At 36.0% G+C, this 20,558-nt stretch overlaps 2 protein-coding genes and 1 non-coding gene across 3 annotated transcripts; 2 read left to right on the top strand and 1 right to left on the bottom strand.

Moving 5' to 3' along the window:
• Positions 1-699: 699 nt before the first annotated feature.
• Positions 700-6,581, bottom strand: LOC132614112 (uncharacterized). Its single transcript, XM_060328477.1, has 8 exons — positions 6,157-6,581; positions 3,982-4,502; positions 3,808-3,880; positions 2,727-2,807; positions 2,576-2,639; positions 1,971-2,058; positions 1,248-1,332; positions 700-1,019 (listed from the first exon to the last, which is right to left on the bottom strand). Exons 1-8 carry the CDS (start codon positions 6,316-6,318, stop codon positions 936-938), a joined length of 1,158 nt encoding a protein of 385 aa, XP_060184460.1. The 5' UTR covers positions 6,319-6,581; the 3' UTR covers positions 700-935.
• Positions 6,582-6,854: 273 nt separating this feature from the next.
• Positions 6,855-6,927, top strand: TRNAR-ACG (transfer RNA arginine (anticodon ACG)). Its single transcript has one exon. It is a non-coding gene; the product is annotated as a tRNA-Arg (tRNA).
• Positions 6,928-16,816: 9,889 nt separating this feature from the next.
• LOC132614411 (annexin D2-like) lies at positions 16,817-20,130 on the top strand. Its single transcript, XM_060328862.1, has 5 exons — positions 16,817-16,975; positions 18,076-18,221; positions 18,385-18,603; positions 19,289-19,501; positions 19,699-20,130. Exons 1-5 carry the CDS (start codon positions 16,900-16,902, stop codon positions 19,993-19,995), a joined length of 951 nt encoding a protein of 316 aa, XP_060184845.1. The 5' UTR covers positions 16,817-16,899; the 3' UTR covers positions 19,996-20,130.
• Positions 20,131-20,558: the final 428 nt, after the last annotated feature.

The following is a 20,558-nucleotide window of genomic DNA, read 5'->3' as shown; positions in this document are numbered from 1 at the left end:
TTGTTGATAATAAATGAAAATGTGACATTCTCTTTGGACAGACTAAAAGGTAAAAAGTGTCACATAAATTGGAATAGAGAAATTTAAATAAGTTCGAGAACGTTATGTGAAAGAGATAGAACCATATTTTGGTATTTATATGCATGCATATGAACTCTGCAGGAAACCAGGCTTGGACAACTTTGTACAAAATCAAGATTGTGGCTTCCACATTAAACTTTTAAACTCCCTTTGTATGGCATTCATACCTTTTCAGCTTAAAGCCACTCGTGTTATAAAATTATTTGCCTAAATAATACGCCTTAGTTTCAGTATATTTGCAATGAACGTTAAGTACTAGTAATACATTTAATTCATCTGTAGGATCATGGTCAAGATATCAAATTGATTAGCTTCATAAGCCCACAATTACACATTCAAGTAGGAATTCCTCCAAGGGGTTGCCTTAATACACAATATTTCAGTATATGGCTTGACAGGTTTAACTAGAACCAACACCAGGAGGTGATTTTGTCTCTACAAACTATCAAACTATCAAAGATTTCAAGTTCAGAAATCAAGGCATGAAATGAGAAGGTCTTCGACTCTTCGGGATATAAATAGACAACACCAAGCACCTGCTCAAACAAGTCTATTTAAATCCTAATTTCACCCAAAAATAAAAGAACCATCAGCAACATCACAGCGCATTAGCTTCAGTTTCTGAATAACAGCTTTACGGATATATTCAGCTGGCTCTCACGTAAGCAAAGAGCATTTTATCAAAATGGTTCGCTGTACATGTAAGTAAACAAGTCTATACAAGTGTTAACATAGTTGCAGAAAATGTGAAAAAATATATACAAAACCTATCCCGTGTTCCACATGGCGCACAAGCATGGGCACCGAACAGAAACGATCATTTAGACTGGAAAGCAAGCATCTGAAACCTGTGTTTACCAGCGGCAAATTCCAGGTGTCTCCGTTCTCAAAATGGAAACCAACTCTTCGTACTTGGAAGCATATACGAAGCCCCATAACTGCATGGCACATGATAAATGCATAACGCACTCAAAAGTTAAATTCTCATGATAAATGCTTTTTGCACTCTTAAAGATAAATTCTCATATAGCTAAGTGCATACAAACTGGCAACTGCCCTGACAGGCTGACACACACATGCATGTACATATACAGACACAGACAAGGCAGAATACAACATGCGCACGCGTGCAAATAGACACATAGAGATACAGTTGCAAGACTTACCTCAACTTCCTTAACTTCAAAGTCCTCAGTGTGTGCCAAACAAGAATTTCCATAAGTTTCTGATGTTGCACTTGAACCTGTTAGCCTGGAAAAGTCAACTAGAATTAATCCCTTGAACCTTTTAGCCTGGGAAAAGTCAACTAGAATTAATCCCTTCATCCTGTATTCTGTAAACTTAGTTGACAGGGCATACAGGTAGAAGTTTATGGAGCTACAATATCCGAGTCAAAGATATCTAACACAAAAGATAGAATTAGCTTCCCCCCAGTTTTTTAACTATGGCAATAGAGGGAATAAGTTGGGATCAAAAGATTTGATTCCCCAGTAAATATATTAAATAAAAAAGGCGACGTTCATGACGATCAGGATTATAGTTCTGAACTTGAGTTCGTTGAGATTTTTTTTTTTTTTTTTTTTTTTGAAATCTTGACATGACAACCTAAAATTGGACAGAGGAAAGAGGTAACTCCCAAGGGACTGTTGGGCATTTGATTTTCCTCTTTTTTTCTCCCTTTACTGGAGGACATTATTATTATTTTTTTTGGTAAAGTAATAAAATTTCATTAGTAAAGGATCAAGAAGATGCAAGGTTACAGATGGGCAAAAAGCTGCTTCGAACAAAACATACTAGAGAGCATTATTATACTAAGTAGGAAGCAGTGAAAGGCATATGTAAATAAAGCAATGAAATAAGGATCAAATTAAAGGCGAAAGAAATCTTACAGGTCTCCATCTAAGTAGAGGGCAAAATGACCACCGCCTCCCAAAGCTAAATACTCCGTGGAGCAGACAGTGAAATAGCGATTGACACCTACATAGGCGCCAGTGTCAATGTCATAAGTAATTGATTTGAATTCCAAACAGTTCCAAGGCTGATGTAAAAAAATATCCATAAAAAGCAAAAGCAGAAACAGCTCTAAGCATGGCAGGATTGGGATGATAATGATTTCAGAGAGAATAATATGACTAGTTTCTGGAAAATAGTAAAATTCTTGATTATTACATCTTTGGTACCCACTAAGAAATCTATATTTGATAGCTTGTATGGTATACTACTATCACCAGCTAAAATTTTCAGCATCTTAAGATGACGGTAATTTAGGTAACCAATGGATTAAATATGTTTCAAACCCAAGATTTCCTATAAGACGACTACTATTTGAGTTCTCTTTTTGATCATCAATTCCATAAACAACAAAAGATAACCAGCATTCTCCTGTCTCGATGTATTAAATAAATCCGAAAGGGACAGCAAGTAAAAACAAAGAACGGAAATTTGTTCTCCAAATTTTAAACGTCTGGTAGAAGTACAAGGAACAAAGAGATACCTGTGGGACGAAATATGACAGGTTGGCCAGAAACATTTGAGAAGACAAATGAATTATTTGTACCCTGTCAAATACCAAAATCAAAATCAAGATGACAAATGGAAATTCAAAGACAAAGGTGACATGTTTTAAGCATTGTGCTCAGAATTACCTGATATCTTCTCTTCGTTGTTGGCTTTAAAGGTGCATCAACTAGCCCACCAAATACAGCACCGTTACGGTCCCCCACAACCTATAAGATTTGGACAACATGAGAGAAAAACAACTAGACAATCTAGAAATGTCAAGCCTTAATGACTGCGTCCACCATTCACAGTGATGGAAAAGCAAATGAGCACGGACAGGAATGCTTTTAACTTCAATAATGCATAGACAGATAGAGCACATGCAAGAAGAACAACCAGCTACAAATAAAAATCTGAAGTGACAAATATACTGCCCCTTGACTTCAAAAATGGCACACAACCAGGGGCGCAGGTAGAAGCTCAGCTACAGGGTCGGCCGAACCCAGTAGCTTTTGCAACTTCAAAAATGACACACAACCAGGGGCGAAGGTAGAAGCTAAGAGGGTCGGCCGAACCCAGTAGCTTTTGCTCTAACAGTGTATTTGTGTTAAAAAAATCGTTAAATATGTACTCCTATTACATTTAAAACCCAGTTATTAGCACTTGAAAGTCTTTGTACTAAAATCCAGAACCCATTAAGTTGAAACCCTGGCTCCGCCTCCGCACACATCGAACTTCTCCAGCTCATAACTATCATTTTTATTTTTCCAAAACCATAACGCCTAACCCAGAAATCTTGAGTTCCAGAAATATCAGAAGGAAGGGATTACCATATTATGAGTTTATCAGCCAAGAGAAGCATTAATAAGTTATGAAACAATGACATGTTGTCTTTTCAGTGACAGATATATAATCTAGCTGACCTATACTTGGTTTCTGAAAATATTATTTGGACGGCAACAGAAGCACTAATAAGTTAGGGCATAAAAAGATAGCAAGACTTTGGAGTGTTTCACCATATATTAATAAAACAGCTGGGTCCTATTCCACATACAAGCAAGCATGAAATACACAACTGAAACAAAACATTATTCTTATTCATCTAAACCATAAACATTATTCTTATTCATCTAAACCATAAGAAATCAAACAATTGTTCAAAATAAAAACTATTCTTCGATGTGTAACTCCTGGTACATAATTCTTTACGAGTCTCCAGTCGATTACCAGCAGACTGATGCCAGACCAGAGTAAGCTTCTCCTATATAAAGTTGAGAGTGATACTCCATTCCTCCATGTACTGGCAAAATAGAAATGAGAAGTTAAATTCTACTACAAATTGGAAAGTAGGAGAGAAGATAAGCATAAAGCTGCTCAAAAAGCATTCAAACTTAACCCTGCCTGTATAACATGACCCACTTCCTGTCCTGCACAAGCACAGGTAGTGCAGCATAAAGAGCAATTCGTGCCTTCTCAGAGAGGAGAACTGAAGGCTCAGAAGTTTCCGGAAGATTGTTCAGAAGTTTCTGATTCATATCTTCCGAAGGTATCTGATTATCTTCACAAACTTTGGAATTACTTCCACCAACCACTTCAGAGCTTCCCTTGGCGGAACCCTGATTTCTAAAGCCGCCTAGTCTAGCAACTTGGTGAAGAGCTTTGCCGAGGGACTGTTTACCCCTGGAAAATATACGTTTTTTTCTGCTAGGTTCCTTCATTGTAAGTTCGGGTATTGACTCAGTGTGATCGTCTTGCATATAGTATTCGCCATTAGTGTTAGACTTACCCCCAGATCCTGAGGTCGACAACAGAGAATATAGAAATGCGGTGAAAGAAGATGTATCAGGACCATCAACTAAATCTTTGGCATCTTCCGCTGCATTTAACTCATGCTTACTTCCATCAGAATCAGATCCATCTTCCTAAAGAAATATAAGAAAATTATTAGCATACAATTTTAGATTAACTAAATTCACACTAGCATTCCTCTCTAACCATGTTTGAAAAACAAATTTCTTGAGCCGAGGGTCTATCGGAAACAGCCTCTCTACCCGACAAAGGTAGGGGTAAGGTCTGCGTAACCCACCCTTCCCAGACCCCACTTATGGGACTATATTGGGTATGTTGTTGAATTCACAGTATGGAGAAAACAAGGAATCACAAAACCTCTTTGATGAATCTAAATACTAAGAAGTGTGTAATGAATAATGATGCAGCAATCCTAGTAACCTCTACTTCCTCTAATCCTAGAGGACCTAACGATTACCTTAAAGGGCAGCCCGGTGCACTAAGCTCCCGCTATGCGCGGGGTCCGGGGAAGGGCCGGACCACAAGGGTCTATTGTACGCAGCCTTACCTTGCATTTCTGCAAGAGGTTGTTTCCACGGCTCGAACCCATGACCTCCTGGTCACATGGCAGCAACGATTACCTTACTGCGGAAAAATCAACAGGGGACAAACTAGATAGAATTTGACATGAAACGAATCCCTCTAAAACCAACAAAAATATGCAAGAGTTCGGGGTGGGAGGGTGGTTTCTCACTTGCCCTAACTAGACAAAAATTGAGAAACTACCAATTTCAGCTAAACATTGCAGATAATCTTTTACGGAGTTCCTAAACAGATATCTCAGATTAAAAAAAAAAGGGCAGCCCGGTGCACAAAGTATCCCGCATTAGTAAGGTCCGGGGAAGGGCCGCACCAGAGGGGTGTGATGTAGACAGCATACCCTAATGCAAACATTAGTAGATACTTCCACGGCTTGAATAGTTAATTGTGAAAATGAAAATTACTACTATAGTAACTAGTAACCCGAATTATTCTTCAAACAGATTGCAAACATAGCAAAGAAAAGGTAGCTTACAGCCTAGGTGGAACACAGCTACACTACAATAGTCAACCTAAACCCTTATAGCTGATCAATTTCCAATTGGGTATTCAAAAGAGCTGAAAATCAAACCCCATAGAATCAAATTTTATAATTCAGAATAACAACAACAATATACTCAGTAATCCCACACGTGCGGTCTACGGAGGGTAGGATGTAAGCAGACCTCTTACACCTACCTTTGTGGGGTAGAAAGGCTGTTTCCATAGACCCTCGGCTCAAAAGAATAACAGCCAATACAGAAACTAACATCAAAATACTGCACATAAAATTCCACTTTTCAAGAACCCCAAAAAAAATTATTTGAAGTAGCTCACAAGTCACAACCTAAGTGGACCACAACTACACTAAATAGTCAACTTAAAACCTTATAGCTGATCAATTTCCAATTAGGTATCCAAAAAAGCTGAAAATTTAAACCCCATAGAATCAAATTTCAGTATTCAGAATAGCAAAACAGAAACTAATATCAAAATACTCGAGTTGATTTCTCAAATGGTCACTCAATTAATAGTTATTATCTAAGAAAGTCACTTTCTTTGTTAACAAAGAATTGAAATCAAGAAGAAGGGTGACTTTCTGATATAATACAGAAACTAATATCAAAATACTACACATAAAATTCCAATTTTCAAGAACCTCAAAAAATAATTATTTCTTGTAAAGAAGAGCAAAAAAAAAGAACTTACAGGTACAGGTGGTGGTCTAGGCTTTAAGGGTTTATCAGAAATGGGGTTGAAAATAACAGTGGCAACATCAGATACAAAGTGTGCAGCTTTACTCCTTAAAGAAGGATGATGATGGACAACAAGATTTTCTTGAATTTGCTCTTGCTTGTTTTCACTACCCATTTTATTACTCTTATTAAAGCTTTTTGTGTTGTATTCTATTCTTCTTTATGGCCAGAAATTCCACTACCCTTTTTGGGTTTTTGATGCTCTAATATGGTGACATATTTTTCAATACCATCTATGGAGAAAAGACTTCAGAATATACCCTTTTTTTTTAATTTTCTCTCATAATAATAAAGAGGAAACAAAAGAAAGGAAAGTGGGTGGAATATTAGGAGAAAGTAGAAAAGGAGTGTGTTGGAAGGGACTATCTCATCATCAGTAGTTATTTAGACATAGATACTCATCAACCATCCAAACCTTAGGGCTTGTTTGATAAGGGATAATTAGTTTCGAAATTAAATTTGAAATAAGTTCATGTTTATATTTGGCTGGGATAAAATTCTGAAATAACTAACCTCTGTATATCACGTTGAGGGTGGAATTACAATCCCGAAAATTTCACGCCCCGGATAATTTGTTTCCCATTCAAACGATCCTTTATAGTTTTCTAAACAATTGGTTTAGTAAAACGTTAAGCGGCTAAGCTGCATAAAGACTTCATGGCCCAATGGATAAGGCGCTGGTCTACGAAACCAGAGATTCTGGGTTCGATCCCCAGTGAAGTCGGTGGTACCTTTATTTTTGTTGTCTCCACTTTCAATAAATCAACTTTTGGTCCTGCAGTATAGAGATTCTTTCACATTAGTATTATAGTATATTTTTAGTTTCTTATAGAAAATTAATTATTATTTTTATCAGATAACTGATTAATACTTATATTGAAATTTACTTTTAATTGTCTTATACGTGAATGTGGGATTTTACTCACACCCAACCCTCCCAACAAATACAACCTTTTTTTCTTTGAAAAAAAAACTTCATTGCTATGATTCCCGATTAGCATCTTGGAGACGCGGCGGTGAAATTTATATATCCGCTATATGAGGTCATGGAAGGGGAAGTGGAGTATAGCTCTCACTTCCATGCCAGTGCTTGATCTACAAAGAAGGTGACCTTTGTATTGATTATAATATTTGCTACAAGTGCTCTTATTTATGTAATATACAGTATTAGAATCGAAGTGTGGAGAAAAATCTCGAAGCTGATCAAAAGCCATATGAACGAGACTAGAATTAACAAGCTTTTGCGACGGCTAAACGATACATTTTAACTTTATTCATGCGGAGCACTACATCAAAATAATTGCTTATGTTCGCATTGTAGAGTTGAGGCTTAGATTTAGGTGTTCAAGTAATCTTGGCAGAATTTTGTCAACTCAACTTTGGATATGTGGAGTTTCTATCTCACCATAGATGGCAAAGAATCAAAGAGGTTAAAGTTAACGTGTTGGGAGATGAAAGTGTAGATCAAAATTACAAGCTTCCCTCATTTAAATTCATTTTCCTTTACTTTGACTTATTTGATACATTTGATTACAACAATACAATTACACAGTGGTAACCACTCTTAAAGACTCACGCAGTCATGCTCCAAATGTTTCCGTCATCTTAGTTGGAATGTCAATTGTTGGAGATTCTAATGCTGTAGAACGGATAACCATTTGCCTTTGCATACGTCGAGTGCAATATTAATAGTGTGGAAAGTCTTGGTGCTTTTCTACATAAAGTTGTAGAGTTATATGCCACAATGATATAGTATGGTAATCCTAGGGGCAACAAAAAATTTCAATGGTCATCCACAATCCTTAAACTATAAGGCATATGTGTCATACTGAATTAGATATAGAGTAATAAAGAATGGGCAACGGAAAATCCAATGGTCATCCACTGTCCTTGAACTATGACGCGTAGGTGTTACCGATTTAGTTTGTTGTTTTCCTATTCTTTGGTCTTTTGATTTTTATTATCTAGCTATAAGAAAAGTATTAGACTAAAGCATATTTCTTACTCTGTAAGTATCGGTAGTATGACGGGAAAATTTTGCACGCTCTCGTAATGATGTATTGACAGTGTTGAAACTGTAGCATATTTCTCACGTGCAAACGTGTAGTGATATAATAGGGAACTCTACATGCCCTAGTAATATTGTAATGATCCTATTATCTAGAAGAACTCATCAATTTGTATCTTTAAATTGTTATTAAAAAGGTAAGATTCTGCATTTTGTTTTTGAACGGGCAATTTGCACGATTGTCCTTACTCGGGGTAGCCCTTAATATGCAGATTGAGCCCAAATAATGGCTTCTGAAATCATTTTTTTGCGCGGATTGCCCTTCTTTTGGGTGGTCTTTAAATTTTGCCCCTCATATTTATGGTCTTTAAATTATGCCCCTCATATTGCTGGTTTTTAATTTTTGCCCTTCGCATTGAAACCCTGAGCGTTCACGCAGAAATCATGAGGTTCTGAGTTCGAACCCTCGCTCAAGCATAAATTAAAAAAAAAAAAAATTGCAAGGCAAGATTTGGGTCGCGTGTATGCCAGACCCGGCATACACTTGTTAAGGAATTACCAAATTTATGCCGGACCCGGCATACTCATGCCTTATGGGCAGACTTGGCATAAGTATGCCGGGTCCGGTATAACTTTGGTTTTTCCTTAACAAGTTTATGCCGGTGAGGGCATACTTATGGGCAAACTTTTATGCCGGACCCGGCATAAACTTGTGAAGGAATTACCAAAGTTATACCGAATCCAGCATACTTATGCCAAGTCTGCCCATAAGGCATAAGTATGTCGGGTCCGGCATAACTTTGGTAATTCCTTCACAAGTGTATGCCGGTGGGGACATAGCGAAATTTAAACTCTGCCTTGCGATTTTTTTAAAAAAATTTGACTGTGTGGGGGTTCGAACCTGGAACCCATGGGTTTTAGACGAAGGGTAAAATTTAAAGATTTCAAATTTGAGGGGCAAAATTTAAAGACCACCCCAAAAGAAGGGCAATTCGCAGAATTGCCCTTCTGAAATTCCTTAGCTGGGGGTGGTCTTTAATTTTTGTCCCTCAAATTGGTGATCTTTAATTTTTGACCTTCGCTTATACCCCGAGGTCTTGTATTCGAACCCAGGCTCAGTAAAAAAAAAAATCGCAAAGTTGGGATTCGCAAAACATAAGTTGGACCCCAACTTATGCCTTAAGGCAGAGGTTTGTCTTAAGGCAAACTTTTACCCAAAATTAGGCCTTAAGGCAGAAGTTTGCAAAATTAATAGCAAAGTAATTTTTTTTTTGCCTTTAAGGCAGAGTTTAAAACTCAACTTATGCCTTAATCCAACTTATGCCTTACGAATCCCAACTTATGCCTTGCGTATTTTTTTTTTTGTTTTACTGAGCGGGGATTCGAACCCGAAACCAAAGGGCTTTTAGCGAAGGATAAAAATTAAAGACCACAAATTTGAGGGCCAAAAATTAAATACCAGTTCTTTCGGAGGCCATTTCGCGCAACAAAAAAATAAAAATTGTTTCTTAGAGGCTTACTCAAATTGTTAGACCTTTGAGACTAAAATCCAATAGAGACCTTAAACTGATTTCATTTTTTTGCACGGATTGCAGTTCAAAGGCACTGGTTTTTAATTTTCGTCCTTCGCTTAAAAAGTGGTCGAAAATACCTCGAGGTTTTGGATTCGAACCCCTGCTCAGTAAATAAAAAAAAATCGCAAGGCAAGGCTTCGCGATTTACCTTAAAAGTTTGCCTTAAGATTCTACCTTAAGGTCTGCCTTATAAGGCGGAATTTTAAGGCAAATTCTGCATTAAGGCAAAGGTTTGTCTTGCGAAATTTTGCAAGCCAGATTTTTTTTTTACTCTGCTGGAATTTTACAAAATTTAGGCCTTTTGAGGCCTAACTTTTGCCCGAATAGGCCTAATTTTGCTACGAAACTCTGCCTTGCGATTTATTTTTTTTACTGAGAAGGATTTCGAACCCAAAACCTCGAGATATTTTAGGCGAAGGCCAAAAATTAAAGACCACCCCCGAATAAGGCCAATCGTGCAAATTGCAACTGATTTTCTACTTCTTGAAAATATGCAGTTTTTGCTCTTAAAAACCTGCACTTTTGAACTCATATTTTTTATTAAAACCAATCCGAAAATTGTGGTTAGTAACAGTCGATTTGCAAGCAAATTCAGTCTTTGCAGTTAGTAACAATCGATTTGCAACAACAACTTTTGCGCAGTTGCTACACCTTTGTTTCTTTCCTTATCTTACTTAGTAAAACAACCTTTCTCGCTAGGCGATCACCTTTTATATGGGGAGCACTTGCCCAAGTAAAGGGTCTTACACGACGATAATCTGAATTAGTCGGGTTTCAATATGTGAATGTGGAATACTTGGTGAGAAACTAAAAAGGTAAAAGAGATAATAGGTGAGATGCAATCACATAACATATTATTATCTCATAGAATAAACTATCTATAATTACATACTATACTATTTCTTTGTTATATTTAATAACATTAAGTTTGTCATTTGAATGAGAGTTGAACTAATTTTAACGTCAATTACAATTTTACTATTGATTGACGTGGTGTCAAGACTCAACTAGTGGGCCATAACGGGTACCCGGAACTGACTATCGAGCACCACTTATCATGCTGTCTATCATACTCAGCCTGAACATACATCATTCTCAACACCAGACTTATCATGAAACAATCTCCAAATATCTCCCAAAGCATGTGTGCATACATAGGCCCATAAGGCTACAAAATGATATACAAGGTATAGGCTAAAGAAGTCTCATAACATCTATTACCCACACATAAGTATCTACGAGCCTTTACTAGAGTACTGAGATCATAAGGACGGGACAAGACCCCGCCATGCCCAAATATGTACGCAAAAGAAAAATATACTAACAGTGGTAACTCCGGGGTAGTGGAGTGCTCCTATGTATGCTGGTATGACTCCTAAGGATCTGCACCGTCTCCCTTTCTACATGTGGGCATGAACACAGCGTCCATAAAAGAATGGACGTCAGTACGAACAATGTACTAAGTATGTAAAGCATATATGATAACATAATAAGGAAGTATAGAAAGCATAAGAAGAAAGGATAACTGTAACTGCTTGCCTCTTGAGGCGGAATCATGCATGCTCACTTTTACCTTTAGAACATATCACACATATATACATAAAATGTCTGAATCAATAACATCATTAGCCCGCGTCCGGGGTAATCATCTCATGCCGCCCACTAGTGGTGCTGCCCGTGCCATATAGACACGGTGTAATAAGCCGCCCGCCTTAGCGGTGCTACCCGACCATCTAGGCACGGTGTAATCATCATTATCTATAAGCCTCCCGCCTTAGCGGTGCTGCCCGGCTATCTAGGCACGGTGTAATCATCATCATATACCTAACATGAAGCATGCATAGGAGCTCAAGTAAAAACTGCAACTTTATCGGAGTGACGTAAGGTCGGTAACCTCCGATTATATTATGGAACATCATGATCGTCATGTCTCACCTTGAAAGAACTAGCATTATGAGATGAGAGTATCAATAATGAATAACATCAAGGGAAACATAGAATAAGATCATAAATCTCATAAAGCATCAATTCGTAAACTTTGGAATCTTTAGAAATAGAGTCGTCATCATCATTATTATCATAAAACACATCTCATCTCTATCTCATACGAAGCTCTTAATAATCTAGAGCTTTCAACTCTTGGGATGTAAGAAGGTCATAAAAATATAAGAAAGACAATAATATAAGAATTATGCCTTTTGAAAGAAAGGGACGAGCCTTAACATACTTGTTCGACCTCCTATTAGCTACGCTTATCCGTCCAAGCTCGTAAATCTACATTCGAGAGGATTCACACTATCGTTACACGCATTGTCGCATACTTGAGCTAAGACTTCAAATTAAACTATTCTATATTCTGCCAAAAATCGGGCAGCATCTCCCCTGTTTATATGCTTAGCCCGGAATCTCAATTCAACAACCAACAACAACAACAACAATACCAATATCAACCATAATATTCTCAATACCAAAATACCCCATAAACATCCCATATAGTGTTTATCCTATATTTCCACCAACAAAATTATGATATCGCTATTTAACAGTTTTATCTTCGTAAATAAACCAAGATTAACATTGATAATAAGAGATTCATACCTTTCTCCTGATAATATTGCTATATCTCCATTTTTTTCCACCTTGAACTGAGCCAAACGCGTTGCTATACGATTTTGTAATCGCAACTGTACGCTATCTGGACCGGAATTCGGGAATTATACCTGGTTTAGGCTTAAAATTTGGTGTTGGGAATTGGAGAGAATTCTCTAGATTTTTGGAGAGAGTTTGGGGTGTTTTGGCTGATGAAATAAGGGGTAGGCTCCTTTTTATAACGGTCCAGGGTCTGCCTGGACCGACTTAAATTTGCTCAGCACGATCGCGCCACCTTAGGGCGCGTTCGCGCAGAGCAAATTCCTCTCCTTTGACAGTCTGTCTTAAAATGTTCATAACATTTGATCCCGATATCTTATGAGGGCCCACGACCTATGGTTGGAAAGCTATTTCAATTATCTACAACTTTCATTTTTGGTGTTTTTCCAAATTCCAAAATGATAATGGCTCTTTGGCCTCTTTAAGTCAGATCGTCCGAAAACGTATCCTTAAGTCATCCTTTTGAGGGCTTGTGCTCATATTTGGCTTAAGGGTCCTTCTTAAGACTTGCTCAACTTTCCATGTACTATTCATATAACTTTTCATATGTCCTTTATTAAACCCCGGCATGTGGGCCCCACCTTAACTTACGGTTACGAGGGCTATTCATCAAGTAACATATTAATTGATTTACACCATACGGTCTCCAAATGTTATATATATGTTATTATTATACTTATATAATATAATATTCATCCTTAATCCTTGTATAACTTTACTCTTCCTTGAGCTCATACTAAGCCGTCTACAGTCTTGGTAACGCGAAAGTTTTCGGGGTGTAACACGTGGAATGCATGTACAACACACTTGAACGAAAATTAGTATTTGGTTAAAAGGTGTATAACAGACTAATAGTAGGAACTACAAGTTGCAAACGGGCGGGTCAAATGTGATCGTATGTGCACAGATAAAAAATGGAGTAAACAAAAAGGAAAATTTACTTGCCATAGCTATCCCGAAGACTTAATTATGAATAGTAACTACCTTTTTTAATATTTAAATTTAGTATCTATATTATTCAAAATTTACATTTCATAGCTACCCACTTTTTTTAATTAACTGTGCTACCCCATAATCCCTAAATACACGCCGCATTACTATCTCTCTCCCTAAATATACTCTCTCTCCCTAAATACATGGTAATTGTGCCATTTTTTCTTCCATTTTTTCAAATCATAATTAAAACTAATTTCCAACCAATATGACTTCATATACAAAGAGTTAATTAATGGCATCAACTAGTAAACTTGAAAACAAAAAGATTAATGACATTGTTGTCCTTATCAAAAAGAGAGCTTTAGAGCTTGTTCCATCTGAAGTGGTTCGACGACAAGTTTATGATATTCTTGGGTATAAGGTTATCCTGGAGCTTATCAGTTCTGTTAATGGAGATTCATGTGATTACATTCATAACAATTCGTTTGCTAAATCTCTATGGATGGGCCGAAAGAAGAGGAAAATCCTTCTTATGTTTGTTGATCATGTGGTATTGTTTATCTTATGAGTGATGAAGAATAGTATTGATTATACCAATATGATATTGTAGCATCATCTAGGAGCAAGAGAATAGAAGGTTGGTGTAGAAACACCATTGATGAGAGTTGTGGAGCTTTATGCCCACCAAGTGTTTGATAAAATGTTTCAGTATATTTCAGTGTATTAGCAAACAATATATTTAATTTTCAATATATTTCAGTGTGTTATTTTTGCCATTGACTATGTGTATTTCAATATATTTCTGTGTATTTCTATTTATATTTAATTTTCTTTGCCATTGATTATGTGCATTTCACTGTGTTTTATCTAATTTCCGTATATTTCAGTGATGTTATGGAACCTCATAGAAGATATTTATTTCCTTAAATACAACCGTTTTTTACTCAACAACGATTTTGTATTTCGAAAACGCGAAGATATTTATTTCCTTAAATACAGCCGTTTTTTACTCAACAATGATTTTGTATTTCGTTGTATTTCGAAAACGCGAAAATGACCAGAAATACAATAAAAGCAGTTACGAATTGTAATTTTGCAACTTGTAGCTATAAATTGTTAGAACCTATAAAAAGGTAGCTATTTGTGTAAGTTACCACCCATATTTAACACAGATAAAAATGGGCTAACAGACAAATATCAATATTTCCATTGTTTCAGAAATAGTCAATTGGAACACAAGCTAAAAGCCAAAATAAACGACTCACAGTAAGCAAGAACTCATGAAAAATAAGAAGCAAACAAATGAATATTTATAATATGGATATCCATTTTTCAATTTGATTAATGGATAATACTCATATTTAATTCATTTTTAAGTAATATGTTATTCGACGCGTATTTAATGGGTCAAATGAATAATTACTCCCCCCATTTCATTTGACATGACACATGTTGACTTGGCACACTCCTTATTTTTTTTTTTAATTAGGGGTGTATTTTATAATTTACTAAACTAGCCTTATCAAATATCAATGATGCTTTCGAACTCTAAATTGATTATTAGTACTCTATGTAGTTATTAATACTAAGGGTAGTATGGAGAAAAAATAGTAGAACTCTCTTGATTTGCTAAAATAAATAAGTACAACAACAACAATATACCAAGTGAAATTCCACAACGTGGGATTTGGGAGGGTAGAGTGTATGCAGACTTTACCTGTACCTTGGGAGATAGAGAGACTGTTTCTGAAAGACCTTCGGCTCAAGAGAAAGCCTGACAAAAAAGGTTAGATAAGGATAAATAATTCAAAGCAGTATGCAAATAAAAATAACGAAAACGAATAAGCCATGTTAAAATAAAGAAGTAAAAGAGAAGAAAATATACTCCTAGTTTAGTATAGGGGTATAATGAAACGGATGGAATATTTATCTTAACCGTCTTGCTAGCCAAATAGTAACCGAGGCTGGACTTTAATTATACACGCATCTTGCATTTACTCATTTAGTAAAAACACGGAGGAATTTTTGATCAAAATAATACATTATTTAAAATAATTAACAAGAATAATACAATACTTTTCAAATTTATAAAAATAGAATAAACGTAGTTGTGAGTAACGTTTTAGGTAATATTTTATTAAAATATTTTAATGGAAAAAAGTTAGGACAGACGGAATAACGAAAATATAAAATGTAACTGTGAGTAACGTTTTACAAGTCTTTTGTTACTGGGAGTTACGACTCTCTGATTTTATTAATTACTCTCGGCTAAAGTACAATTTGTGAGTCGAAGATGATTTTCATTTCTCTCACACATTTCTTCTATGCTTATTTTCTTAATTTTTTCTTACAAAAGTGAGAAATCTCCTATACTACAATGCATATTATAGTTTCTACACAATTTCCTAAGATAAAGATAAAATTGAAGACCATTCAATTTAAATAAACATAAGTAAAATTTATTCCGTTGTGAAATTTGATTGATCTGAGCTGCTCTTTCTATGACTTTTTGTTCCTTGTGGCCGAAGTGCATTGTTGTCCTTACATATTTCGAAAAAGTATGCAAATATATTTGTTTATCATAATATAATTACAATGTAATTTTAAATATCATCTTCGATTGTAAAAGTATTATTAGTTACAAAGAGATAGATATTTCAAAAAATGAAAATAAAATTTAATTAAATAAACTTTAGTGACACAAGTATGTGTATTAAATAAACATTTTTTCCGTTGAAAAAGTAAATAAGAATTAAGGTGTGGCTAGGAAAAGGAAAACGAGTAAGGGACTTCTATAGAACTTAAATCTCCACTTTAATTGTGCGAATTTCTTTCATTATGTTCATTTTTGGTGTAGTTTGTTAGAAAGAAATAAAAGAGAGAGAAATAGGAGAAAAAAATAAGAAAAGAAGCACATGAAAAAGGAGTGAGAGAAATGAAAATTACTTGGACCCACAAGTTTTACTTTAGCAGAGTGTAATTAATAGAATCAGAGAGTCGTAACTCTCAGTAACGAAATACTTGTAAAACTTTACTCACAATTACATTTTTTGTTTTCGTTATTCCGTTCACCCTAACTTTTTTTGTTAAATTTTTTTAATAAAATATTACCTAAAACGTTACACACAACTATGTTTATTCTATTTTTGTAAATTTTAAAAATATTGTATTATTCTTGTTAATTGTTTGAAATAATATATTATTTAGGTTAAAAATTCAAACACGGAGGTTACAAAGTTTTTTCCTTGCGTTATGATCATCTAGTCTAGTCATAAAAGTAACGTTACGACAAGATGCGTTACAAAATAATGAAACATAGTCCTAGCGTGGATCTCAATGACTTACCAAAAATTGTCCTTTTCTTAATATCGCATTCGATTTTCCACCTACCCAACGCGTTTAATACTTTTCTATTACTATTGACTTTTACATGTAACATATAGGGACTGATTCATAGATATCATCAATTCAAGAACACACACACATATAGTCTCTCCACATTTTATTAGAAAAAATAAAATAAAAGAAAATGGCTAGTGTTAAGATTCCAGCATCAGTTCCTGATCCTTATGAGGATGCTGAGCAACTCAAAAAAGCGTTTAAAGGTTTTTTTTTTTTTAATTCATCATTTTGTGTTGTCCCACTTTGAATATTTTTTTAGATCCCTCATGGTATATGTTGTTGGATTTTTTTTATTCTTAATCTTAGTACATGATCATGAAAAATGTAAATTCTAGTCTTTTCCAATTGCGTAATCTTAGTACATGATCATGAAAAATGTAAATTCTAGTCTTTTCCAATTGCATTTGCTGTTTTATGGGGTGATCACTGTTGACTGAGCACTATTTTGACTTTGTAATTGACATTTACTTTTCCTTGGTATGTTTCTGTATTGATTTCTGATGGTCACTCGATACTTACTATCTCAAAAAGTCACTTTTTGTTTGAAAAAAATTGGAATCGAAAAGAAATCTGAGATAAAAACTATTAAAAATCAACTCGTGTTTTCCTAGTTGAATGAGATTATATTTATGGATTTAACCAGCAACACCCCCCCCCCCCTCCCTCTTTTGTTTTTACTTTTTGGTTTAGTGGGATTTTGTGATCTGAAGGCAGAGGAGGATATAGTCCTTCACAGCTATGCAGCTGTTTATATATTCCAAAATCTGGACTCATAGAGGAAATTGATGATCTTTGCCTTTAGCCATATGTATCAGATGTTTCTTTATGATTCTCTTTAGACATTCCCCAAACATATGGTTGGTATAGTTGTCTAGTCAGAGTTGAATCTAGAATTTAAGTTTTATGTGGTCGATCCTTAAGGTTTTTAGTATTGAACCCATTGTAATTTTAAAGTGATGCGCTCATCTCTTCTATTTGTTGCATTTTTCGTAGATTTTCACTCATAAATTTGTGCTCCACATCAGAAGTACCGGGTTTAGATGAACTCCCGGTACCAGTAGTCTACAACCGCCTCTGTGTCTAGTGGCATCTAACTTCTGGATTGCTTACTAATTTGTTGACAAAAGGATTTACCACTATTTGTTTGGCTGGTTATAAGAGATGATGTTTTCTTGTGGTTGTAACCGAGTGGCGTAGTAATCTTGGAAGAACTCATCAGACACTGCTTGTTTTTATTTCTTGGGTTTGCAAGGGAAAGATGAAGTTTATCTTCCACAGAAAGCTCATGGTTAAATATTTGCAGGATGGGGTACAAATGAGGAACTTATTATTCAGATTTTGGCACATAGGAATGCAGCACAGCGCAAGTTAATCCGAGATTCTTATGCTGCTGCTTATTCAGAGGATCTTCTCAAGGACTTGGATGCTGAACTGTCAAGTGATTTTCAGGTTACTCTCAATTTTGAAGTACCCCGTTTTATGAATCGTTGTGGTGTATTTCATTTTTACTTTATTAGATTTGTCTGGAGGGCATCTACATTGGTTAATCATACGTAACTTAAGCCAAATATTGCTTTGACTAGTCTATAATTTGATTCACATGGCATTGCAGCGTGTAGTGCTTCTGTGGACTTTGAGTCCCGCTGAGCGCGACGCCTACTTGGTTAATGAGGCTACCAAACGTCTGACTGCTAGCAATTGGGTTATCATGGAAATTGCTAGTACCAGGTCTTCTGATGAACTCTTTAAGGCTAGGCAGGCCTACCATGCTAAATACAAGAAATCACTTGAAGAAGATGTTGCTTATCACACCACTGGGGATTTCCGTAAGGTACTTCATAAGATCTGCAGTGCTACAGTTAAGGCTCGTTTAGTAGGGTGTTTTAGGTAGAATAATGCTGGTATCAAATTTAGTACAATGTTTGGTTGCAAATTTAAGTTTAGTACAACTAATACCAGTATTACTTATACACCATGTTCAGTACTATTCTTATACACATAGTAAACCATGCATTAACCATACCAGTACTATTCTTATACTTATACAACCTATTCAATACTATTTAGAAATTATGCAATGCATGTTATTTTAATACAATAAACCAAACAGTCGATAAGAAATAATGCTAGCATAACTTGTCTTCGAACCAGACGTCCCCTTAGTTCATTGTTACTCTAGTGCTAGTCAATTTGTTATTAGTTTGACTATTTGTTCTAGGACCAGTAGATCCTTTTGCCTGGTCAATCTCATTAAATCTTCTTTTTGCTTACTGTGACTTCTAAAGGATGATTCTTTCTGCCATATAAGCTGGTTAGACCTTTTTGTCACCTTTGTGAATATAAATAATAAAGGGTGATGAGGAATGGATAGCCTCGGGGTAACAGCTATCCCCCTTGTAAATAGTCTCTGAGATAACAGTGTAAAAAGTTAGACAATCGCGTTGTCTGTCTACAAATAAATCTTACAATTCTCGTCCTTGAGCTGGTTATTTTGTAGTAAACTAATTTCCCAACAGCTTTTGGTTCCTCTTATAACTGCATACAGATACGAGGGAGAAGAAGTGAACATGACACTGGCAAGAAAGGAGGCAAATATACTACATGAGAAGATCTCTGACAAGGCTTACAATGATGAGGAGGTCATCCGAATTATTTCTACTAGGAGTAAAGCACAGCTGAATGCAACATTCAACCACTACAATGATCACCATGGCCATGAAATCATCAAGGTAAAACTCAAACATTAGAAAGACTTGAAATTTCGTTACTTACACATTGTTTAAAAGGGATCTGTTTGCTATTCCATCTTTGAAATTCTATACAAGATCTCGCATTTATTCTAGAGAAAGAAGCTCTTAACTAGTAGTGCCATTTTGAATCACTGCTTCAATATCTTCATATTGATTCTTATTTGGCACCGATGTAGGATCTGGAAGCTGATGATGATGATGAGTACCTGAAATTACTCAGAGCAGCAATAGAGTGCTTGAAAACCCCAGAGAAATACTTTGAGAAAGTTCTTCGATTGGGTATCAAGAAGCTGGGCACAGATGAATGGGATCTTACTAGAGTTGTCACTACTCGGGCTGAAGTTGACATGGAGCGTATCAAAGAAGAGTACCATAGGAGGAACAGTGTTACATTGGACCATGCAATTGCTGGAGACACTTCAGGGGACTACAAGAAAATGCTTCTGGCTTTGATTGGGCATGGAGATGCTTGAATGTATGTGTTGTAACTTTTGGATGATAAAACTATTTCCTATTGTCTGAAGTTTGAATTTGCTTTTGTGATGTGTGGTGTACTCTCAGAGTTTGGTTTTGCATTATATGAACTAAAAAAGTCAGGTGTTGTGTTTTGTTTTCTCCTTCACTTCTCATGGTTCTTTATTTCCGGAATTCCTTGCTAGTGAAAAGGAGCCCTGGAGCAACGGTAAAGTTGTCTTCATGTGACCTATAGGTCACAAGTTTGAGCCGGGGAAGCAGCCACCAATGCTTGCATTAGGGTAGGCTGTCTACATCACACTCCCTTGCCGCCTTTTCCCGAACCTGCTACGCGGGGTGCTTTGTCACTGGGCTACCCTGCCCTTACTAGTGATATTATTGTTTCTCATCAAGGTCAACAAAGCGCCTGTTGACCTTAACATGAAACGATTTGATATTAATTTACCATCTCTGTGTTCTTCTTGCTCTATTCACCATCAATAAGATCAAGAACACCTATTCCATGGAAGCATGACAGGTCAAAAAGTGTGGTTGCACTTCAATAACATGTTTGGTATTCAGG

This window comes from Lycium barbarum, chromosome 10 (genome assembly GCF_019175385.1).
Source record: "Lycium barbarum isolate Lr01 chromosome 10, ASM1917538v2, whole genome shotgun sequence".
Lineage (NCBI taxonomy): Eukaryota > Viridiplantae > Streptophyta > Magnoliopsida > Solanales > Solanaceae > Lycium > Lycium barbarum.
This window is presented reverse-complemented; position numbering and strand designations above follow the sequence as displayed.

Excerpts from the sequence above, each read along its gene's own strand:
- LOC132614411 (XM_060328862.1), top strand. The coding sequence starts at position 16,900 with ATGGCTAGTGTTAAGATTCCAGCATCAGTTCCTGATCCTTATGAGGAT. Across the intron at positions 16,976-18,075 it reads ACTCAAAAAAGCGTTTAAAG|GATGGGGTACAAATGAGGAA; the intron begins GTTTTTTTTTTT and ends AAATATTTGCAG. Across the intron at positions 19,502-19,698 it reads ATGGCCATGAAATCATCAAG|GATCTGGAAGCTGATGATGA; the intron begins GTAAAACTCAAA and ends GCACCGATGTAG.
- LOC132614112 (XM_060328477.1), bottom strand. The coding sequence starts at position 6,318 with ATGGGTAGTGAAAACAAGCAAGAGCAAATTCAAGAAAATCTTGTTGTC. Across the intron at positions 4,503-6,156 it reads CTAGACCACCACCTGTACCT|GAAGATGGATCTGATTCTGA; the intron begins GTAAGTTCTTTT and ends ATATTTCTTTAG. Across the intron at positions 2,808-3,807 it reads GGTCTGGCATCAGTCTGCTG|GTTGTGGGGGACCGTAACGG; the intron begins GTAATCGACTGG and ends CAAATCTTATAG.